The 9,340-nt window shown below is 39.9% G+C and overlaps 1 protein-coding gene across 1 annotated transcript; it reads right to left on the bottom strand.

Moving 5' to 3' along the window:
- Positions 1–2,806: 2,806 nt before the first annotated feature.
- LOC147223849 (uncharacterized) lies at positions 2,807–6,280 on the bottom strand. The gene is made up of 5 exons (XM_086165989.1): positions 6,257–6,280; positions 5,160–5,259; positions 4,302–4,988; positions 4,050–4,178; positions 2,807–3,085 (listed from the first exon to the last, which is right to left on the bottom strand). Exons 1-5 carry the CDS (start codon positions 6,257–6,259, stop codon positions 2,967–2,969), a joined length of 1,038 nt encoding a protein of 345 aa, XP_086022115.1. The 5' UTR covers positions 6,260–6,280; the 3' UTR covers positions 2,807–2,966.
- Between the last annotated feature and the right edge of the window lie 3,060 nt (positions 6,281–9,340).

The raw sequence follows: 9,340 nt of genomic DNA, 5'->3' as shown, positions 1-9,340 counted from the left end.
TTGAAACCTCCACCTTCACTGCAGAGAATGTATGTCGAATCAGTAGTTTTATAAAGCAAGACAAAATTTGATTAACCAATCAGATGAGAGTCTGTGAAATTATCACGATCACATGTTCACTCCTCCCCCAATCGTCTCTGTGTGGTACATTCCAGAAACACGATATTGTCAACACGTTCGTTGAGTCGAATATTTCCTGTCAATCGGAGCCATTTATTACACCGACACTGACAGAAGACCTCAACTGGATTGTTGGAGAACAGTTTATCTTTTGTGCTGATCTCAGAACAGCCAGGGCTGTGAGCATCTGCTTGCCAGTCTCCAGAGCTTGCTATCTCATCTGGTTGTTCATGGATGAAGATAACATCTCCATGCCTGGTGTCCTGGCTCCCCATTAGCTTTTTTGTGCATTAACATGCCGTGTGGTTACTGTCTACTTTTTCTTTCACCAGGTCCCTTCAGGGGTCGCTACAGCAAACCAACTTCTATCTCCTGCCGTTGTCATCTGTATCCTCTTTTCTCACACCATCTAACTTCATGTTCCCTTTCACTCCATTAATAAATATTCTTCTCAATCTTCCTGCTTGCCAGTTTCTGCCTCAGACTCCTTTTACCAATATATTTACCATCCCTTTTCTGTACGTATCCAAACCATCTTAATAAGGTCTCTCTGATTTTATCTCCGAAATATCTCGCATGTATTGTCCTTCTGATAGATTAATTCCTGATCCTCACCATCCCGGTCATTCCCTAAGAGAAACTCAACATCTTCATCTCTGCTACCTCCAGCTTTGCTTGCTGTCTTTGACCTTGTTGCCACTATATGTAGACCGTACACTATCACTGGTCTCACCCCTGTCTTGTACACCTTTCAGGTGAACAGATCACCGTGTCATCTGCAAACATCATCGTCCGTGAAAATTCCTGTTTGACGTCATCTGTCAGTATGTCCATCACCACGGCAAACAAGAAGGGGCTCAGAGATGATCTCTAATTTGTCCAAACATCACTTTGGTCTTCTTTGTCACACTCACAACACCCTTCACCACTGTCACACAGCTTGCATACATGTCCTGCCCCATTCTAACACATTTCTAACACATGCAGGTGTAGGTCCTCTTCTTACTTCCTTATAATTGATGTTGCAACTTCCAGTCAGCTGTCCCGTTAACATGGATCACTCATTCACCTTGTTTCACTTTGTCAGTTTATATTCTCAGTGAATCATTTAATCCCAACAATTTGCTTGTTCGAGCATACATAATTGTGTTATAAATTGTGTAAATAAATTACAACTCATCACTGACGCTGAACATTCACAGTGGTGAACACAACAGTTACTTCTCTTCACAGGGTTTGTGATGCACGATCGACTCATGAAAACATCTGGAGACGATCAACAGATCGTGTGAAATGAAGAAAGGTCTTTATTTCGACTTCAACATGTCTAATGTTCAGCTGTTGTGATTGTAGAAAGGACAAACATCAAGAACATCTACATCTTCATGAGAAATGATTCAAACCATGCTCATTTACTGCCTTACACTGGAATACACACACTCCAGCATAAAACAGAGGATTGTCATCCATGTATATATAAAAACAATATAAAGCTGCAAGAAAACAATTAAAAACAGTTTAACATGAACATAGAATTAAAAACAGCATATCTCTGCATCCGGGGTGGACATTAACAGATATTTGTTTTGTGAGTCTGGTTATTAAAATCTGAACAAAGATTTAAGTCCAGCGATACACATGTGATAGTGCATTAATAAGTGAATAGAGTTGATAAGATACACATTCAAGTATGAATATGTATCCACTGAAGACACATAAGGATACGTCCTGTTATACTGGGCATCTTGACTATTCAGGAGCTCTGCAGCCTTGAATGCAACAAACCCTGATGCACCTTTTTATCAGAGCCAGAATGACAATAACTTCCTCAAAAATTCAAGCTCATCAGTGAATCGTGGCCGCCCATGACCAGTTTAGGACTGATCCTTCTTTGGACCAGTATCATCCCACGAGAGCTGCAGTTTCAAATGTCCAGCCATTGAAACTCTGCCCTTGTCGATCTTAAATCCTTATACTTGCCCATTTTCCCTGCTTTTAACACATGGATGTCGAGGACAATGTGATCATTTGCTACCGCTCACTAACACTAACTGGCTCCACAATGAAGACATAATGTTTTTGTTTTTTGTTTTTAGCTTTTTTTGTTGAAAACCTTACTTTCCATGCCATTAGTTACATGATAAGACATTCCAAATGATGACATTGACATTGTCTTGTGGAGAACTGTCAGCTACTTAATCATGACATTGACTGCAGAAATGAGCACATCAGAAAGTTCTGTTTATAACACGACTTCTAATCAGCTAGTGAACAGTGAACATAAAATTCAAAGGTTCTATCTATCTATCTATCTATCTATCTATCTATCTATCTATCTATCTATCTATCTATCTATCTATCTATCTATCTATCTATCTATCTATCTATCCATCTATGACATTGGTACAGATTGATTGATTCATAAGAGGCAGGGTGTTTGGTTTTCTTGGCCAGGATGTTGATAGTTGTGAAGTCAGGTGACCAAAGACCACCTTATAGAACTTGTTCTAACCGTCTGAACCAAATAGTTACAAAGCCTTTCCTTTATAGATGAAAACGCTACAAAGACTTCCTGTCAGGAGAGGACAGACATTTCAATTCTGCAGTGGTGACTACACAATTAAATGAAAGATTCTGTCGTCCTCTGGTTTATGGTGAACAATCAAGACCAAGACGTGGCAAGCAAAGGAGAGGTTTTATTGCATGTTCGAGCTGTGAAAACATCGACCGCCTTGATGGTACAAACAGCAGACAAATACCAAAATGTTTCCCAATAATCATTTCACTCAAGGAGACATGTTTTATTGCTGAAAGTACAAAGCAATATTTCACACGGTGAGTCTGATCTACTGCCTCAGACTGTGGTACACACATTCACTCCAGGTGTCATCCTTCTGTGCTCTTGATGTGCCCACCTTGGAATCCCTTTGAGAAGCTTGGAGGTTCCCTGACTCTTGGCGACCCTGATGAAAACACATGAATCATAAGAATTAAATCCAGTATCTTTGTATATTTTGCAGGTGGCTTTGACCAGCACTCCCAAAAACACTGTGGTGGGATTCGGTTTTAAACTCTTCTCCTTAAAGCCCCTCATTCCCTGAAACCCCAGCCTTTTCACAACAATGTGCAATATATTCTTGACATCCTGTGTTGTGCTTCCATTCTTACATTTAATATGGATATATTTTCCTACCTCTGCATTTGGTCCCCAGGCAGCGGTAGACGTAGTTTCAGAGTTTTACCAGGAAAAGAAAACAGAGAAAAAAGGAGAAATGTTGGGAAAAATGGTGGTGAACTTTGTTTTTCTTCCACTCTAGCTGAATGTTACCAACCAGTTTTACTGATATATTTATTGAAAAAAACACACAAGACAGCAGGACAAAGTAAAGATTCAGCTGGATTTTCTTTGAAAAAGAACAACGAATATTGGTCTTCACTGGTTGAAAGGTCCATCAAATGGGAGTTGATAGATCTTGAATATGTTATGATCACTTCAATACTGATCATCTGGACACACCAACATTATCAGTCCACATTGGCGTTTCATTCATAAATGTGAATTATCTTATATTTTGCTTGATGTGCAAACACATAGAACCCAGCTGATCCTCACACAGATTTAACTGTAGGTAATGATATCAAAAAATCAAAGTAGGGACATCTAATGTTGACTTTGTCATTTAGAATATCCACGACAACCAACATGCAGACTTGGGTTTTTGAGTTTAGACGTTACACCAACCTAAAACTCTACATCCTCCAAACATGCATATAACATGAAAGCATCCAATTGTTGGTTAGTGATGTTATTGGTGTTCAATAAATTAATAGGAATCTATATTTTAGCTGGTTTTAACAAATTTTCATTTTCCATTCTACAGAATTAGAAGTTATCTTAAGACAAAATAACATCCTAAGACTTCTCCTACCTTTGCACCAGAAGCTGCTTATCTTGGACATTATATAGGAAGTAGAATTCAGGACAATAACCAGGATGGTGATGAGTGTCAGAGCTCCTCTGAAGACAGATTCTTCAAAAGTGAAGTGTTTTCCCTCCACTGATTTGAACAGTGACAAATCAGTGATTTTTAGTTTAGTGACTTTCAGTTTTATTTTTTCTTTAGACTGGAACATTCACTACTCACAAGTAATAAACTGATAAATCATTGTATTCTACTTACCTTGTACGTTCAGAGTTATAGTATTTCCAAAAAGTATCCAACCACATGATGCAACAGCACAACGGTAGGTTCCAGTGTGAGAGACAGTCAGATTCTCTATTGACAAGTGATACAAACAGGTTTGTCTTTGGGTCCCAGCTTTGCTCTCACACTGGTTCTCTTTGACTTTCTGAGTGTAAATAATTCCTGGTTGCGATCCTTCTGAATATTTGAACCAGTAAACGCTGTGTCCTGTATCACAAGTCCCAGTTTGGATTGAACACGTCAGATTCAAAGACCCTCCTGGCTGGAGGGTCTCAGATGGTGAATGGAGAACAGAAAGGTTGACGTTGAGACTGGAATCCATCACAGTGACCATGGCGCTGCTCAAAAATTCAATTGTATTGGCAGAACACCTCATGCAAATATAAATTGCTGAGTCTGAAATTGTTGCTCCTGAGATATTCAAGTGATTTCTGCCAGCGTCAATATCAGGTCGAATGCGTTCATTTTTTTCAAATTCACCATATAAAGTGTGAATTTTGTCAGCTAATTTGGTCATGAGATTTGGTTTCTGTCCCAGAGTTTGTTTATACCAGTAAAAGGTTCCTGAAAATCCAGCTGCTTCAAAGAAACACTTCAACACAAAGTCTTCACCAACAGTGACAGATAAGTGTTGTAAAGGTGACGATGAAGCTGTGAGGTGATCTGAGGAAGAAATGAAAAAAAAAGGAAATGGAGAGTTAAACTTACACAGATAATAATCTCAGAAATAAAAATCACATGGCCATATTTGCAAAAAAGTGAAATAAAGTAAAATGTGAAACTAAAATAAGTAAAGGTAAAATGAGAACAAAATTAAAAAAAAAAGATTCTCACCTGTTCTCACCAGCAGCAAACTTGCCACATGAAAAACAACAGTTGCAGGAGTCATGCTGGTTGAAACATCCACCTTCACGCGACGGAATCTACATCTAATCTGTAGGTTTATAAAGCAAAAGACATTTTGTTCGACCAATCAGACAAGAGTATGTGAAGGTATCATAGATCACATGTTCACTGCTCCCCCAGTCATCTCTGTGTGGTACATTTCAGAAACACGATGTCACGGAAACGTGCAAAAAGGAGAATGTTTTTCATCGATATGTCCTCTGTTATTCTCCTGACATTGAGAGTAGACCTCAGCTGGATTTTTGGAAAACAGTTTATTTATTCTTCTGGTTAGTTAGGATTAGGGCTGTGAGCCTAACTTGTCAGTCTCCAGGGCTTCACTAGGGCATCTTGTTGTATTGGACTGGCACTTCCTGATCTCATCTCCTTTCCGTAGCTCAGTTAACAAACTAAACTCGACACTTCTTTGTGTGATCTTGTTCCCCAGTCTCGTCTTTCATGGAGAGCTCCATCGCTCCTTGTGGTTACTGTTGTTCATCATGTAACTTGTAGTTGGTTAGTTATTTTCTATGGTGATTGTCATTAGTGTCATGTTCAAATCCTCCAGTGGAGATGCATCTGTCACTGTCTCAGCCTTGGCAGAAGTTGTGTTCACCAAATATTCAGTGATCTGCCCTTTGAGGTCAGCTGCCCTTGTGTTCATGGTCTTTTTGCTTCTTGGAGCTTGGTTCCTAATCTGGTTTTTGGGGGACGAAGATGGCATCCCCTGGTGTCCTGGCTCCCTCTTGACGTAGCATCTTAGCATTGTGGAGAAGGCGTGTTTTAGCTCAGTTGATTTTTCTTACAGATATTACAACACTAATTTCCTTTCTACTTCACCATTATCTTGGATTTTGTTCATGTTTGCCCAAATCTATTAAGTAACAATCAAACGGATGAACAAAAAAAACATATATATCGCATTGTTTCCTAGGTCAGGCCAAGCTTTTCTAAGCAAATTCTGCAATATTTACAGTATGTTCAGTCCTCTTCTACTGCTGCCCCCTAAAATCAACAGGATGTACATGTGGTTTTGTAGCCATCACCATTTTTTCCTCTTCTCTTCTCTTCTCTTCTCTTCTCCTCTCTTCTCTTCTCTTCTCTTCTCTTCTCTTCTCTTCTCTTCTCTTCTCTTCTCTTCTCTTCTCTTCTCTTCTCTTCTCTTCTCTTTCTCACCTTCCACCCACCTTCCTGTCTAAACTCACTTAGAACCCTCTGCATCACCACTGCAAACAAGAAGGGGCTCAGGGCTGACCACTGACATAATCCCACTTTCACCATGAACTTCTTTGTCACACCTACAGCACACCTCACCAATGTTTCGTGGCTTGCATACATGTCTTGCACCATGGTAACCTGAATTCCTCATACAGCACCATGCATATAGTAACAAGCCTCAATGCAGCTTCCTCTGACAATCTCTGTATTTCTTTCAATCTCTGTATCTGCTGCTGACAAATACTGACTTCTACTCTCAGTCTAGATTCTTCTATTTCTTCTCGAAAATGTCTAACATGAGCTGTTCTTTTGATAGACTCATTCCTGATCCTATACATCAGGGGTCGGGAACGTTTTTGACTGAGAGAGCCAAAAAAACCCACATATTTTAAAATCTGATCCCAATAGAGCCATATGTATATTTTGATACCAAAAACAGCTAATTGGAAGGGAAAGACCAACAATTTTAGAGTACTATAAGACTGAATTTATTTTGACCAACATACTTTGCTATAAGTATGTAACTTAATAACAAGAAAAGGGCTTCTTAATTATAATGCTACTAAACGTGACCGCAGGTTCGTCTTAATGTTTTCTAGGTGCGAGAACGACTGTCCATTGTCAATATTATAACAGGCAGCCGGTCTGCAGGCTGAAGTTTTTTTCTGTCCATTTGTGTTTACTTGCCAGCTCTGCTTATTTACCCACATGTCCGAAAACTACTGAAATACTTCGCTGCATTTATGTCATTCACCTGTTGTTTCTCCACTTGATTTGACATCATAATGGTGCGATCTTGTACAGTTCTTGCTGAGAAAGGCGTATCTTTTATACTTTTGATTATCTTGTCTTTATCCTTAAAGTCGTCAAAAAGCTTGTTGGCCACATCAAGCATGAATGATTTGGCGTATTCGCCATCTGTAAACAGCTTCCCGCTTCTCACAATTGTTAAAGAACCAGCAAAATTGTAATCACCTTGTTTGGCCCAGACACGGAGCTGCTGCTGACTAGCCTACACTCTGGACACTAGTTCTCGACAGGCCTTCTTTCTGTCATCTCCCGCTGGATATTTCTCTGCAAATGTGGCATGGCGTGTGTCAAAGTGTCGTTTTATATTTGAACGTTTCATCGATGAAATTTTATCATTGCATAAAAGACACACTGCACAACCCGCTCTCTCCACAAAGGCGAATTCTTCTGTCCATTCCTGCTGAAACATACGGTAATCCTCATTGTTTTTTCTTTTCGTCATCTTCTTGGTTAGAAGGGTTCACTCTGCATAAACAAGCTAACCAAAAACGAGGGAATATTACTTCTTGGCCTCAAAGTGACGTGTGCAGGCTGTTGTAAATTATCCAATAAAATTAGACTTTTAGGGTATCGGACCTTCCCGCACACCGGAGTACAGAAAGGATCGGCTCTTTGTTGCGTGCCAGCGCGAAAAGTTGCGGGTGAAAATATCTTAAGATTAAAATATGTCTGGATTTTTTTTTTTTATTGTGATGGCTTTTCCTGTAATTTTTTTTACCAAAGTAACATTATTATTAAAATTATTGATTAATTTTTCTGTTAAGAAATTTTCAAAGAGCCAGAGGCAGTCATCAAAAGAGCCACATCTGGCTCGCGGGCCATAGGTTCCCGACCCCTGCTATACATCCTCGCCACTCCCAAAGAGAACGTCAGCATCTTCACCTCTGTGACCTCTTGCTCTGCTAACGGCCTGTCCGTCAATGTCACTGTTTCTAGGCCATACAGCATCACTGGTCTAAGCACTGTCTTGTACACCTTTCCTTTAATTCTGGATGATAGTCTTTCGCATAGTCCATAGTCTATTGCATAGTACCCCTGACACTTTTCTCTACCCATTCCGACCTGCTTGAACATGTTTCCTTACTTCTTTTCTACACTCTCCATTGCTCTGGACTGTTGACCCTAAGTACTTGAAACACTACCAGGTAGCCCCGGCCCTTCTTGTAGAGGCCCGCGGTGTTCTTCCCCTGTCCAGTTTATTGTCATTGGACATTGTGGATGACTATGAGTACATAGGGGTAGTCAAACTGACCCAATGAATGAAAATAGGGGTGTCACCGGCAACATGGTCCTGCCACAGGTCAACCACCGGTTCCTTTTTCTTTGAAGGTGGATGATTGTAAGTACCTGAGGTGAACAGCCCAAAGCACCAAAGACTGTGGAAAAGAGGTGAAGAACCATGTTCAAGCAGATTGGAGTGGGCAGAGAAAAAGTTCAGGGGTAATGTGTGATAAAAGAGTAGCAGCAGGAATGAAAACAAAGGTATGTAAGACAGTGGTGAGACCAGTCAGGCTGACAGGAAACAGAGATGGAGGTAGCAGAGATGAAGATGTTGAGGTGTTCCTTGAGTGCATAGATTAGACTAGAATATTCCTTTAACCATCACAAAGTGGGGAAATTGAGTGTGATACTTTCACAGACTCTCATCTGATTGGCGGATCAGATAAAAATAAAATCAGAATTTTATACTTTCTCATATAAACTTACAGATTGGATGCAGATTCTCTCCTGACTAATGGTGAAGGTTCCTTTAGTATCCACCACCATATATTCTTCTTATGGGGTCCAAACATGATACATTAAACAAACCAACTATTCCTTTATACACATATACTAGCGTACTCGAGAAACAAATGTATTTTATTAGAAAAGCCAACGATAGGGTAATTCCACAAAACTTCCCTAAAATCACATCGAAAGGAAATGTTCTACTTTCCGCTTCTGTCGGCGACATTGTGTTTCTGGAATGTACCACACAGAGATAATTGGTGGGGCAGTGATCATGTGATCAATGACACTCACAGACTCCTATCTGATTGGTCGATCACGTTCTGTCTCGCTTAATAAAACTACAGATTAGATGCAGATTCTCTCCGGTGAAG

Source organism: Fistularia commersonii, chromosome 19, assembly GCF_037954325.1.
Source record: "Fistularia commersonii isolate RoL2024-O1a breed Wild chromosome 19, RoL_Fcom_v1.0, whole genome shotgun sequence".
NCBI lineage: Eukaryota > Metazoa > Chordata > Actinopteri > Syngnathiformes > Fistulariidae > Fistularia > Fistularia commersonii.
This window is presented reverse-complemented; position numbering and strand designations above follow the sequence as displayed.

Bases quoted from the DNA above. Each gene is read 5' to 3' on its own strand.
- LOC147223849 (XM_086165989.1), bottom strand. The intron at 4,989-5,159 runs GTGAGAATCTTT...TTTCTTCCTCAG, and splicing joins TTTGCTGCTGGTGAGAACAG to ATCACCTCACAGCTTCATCG. The intron at 4,179-4,301 runs GTAAGTAGAATA...TGTTCAAATCAG, and splicing joins TATAACTCTGAACGTACAAG to TGGAGGGAAAACACTTCACT.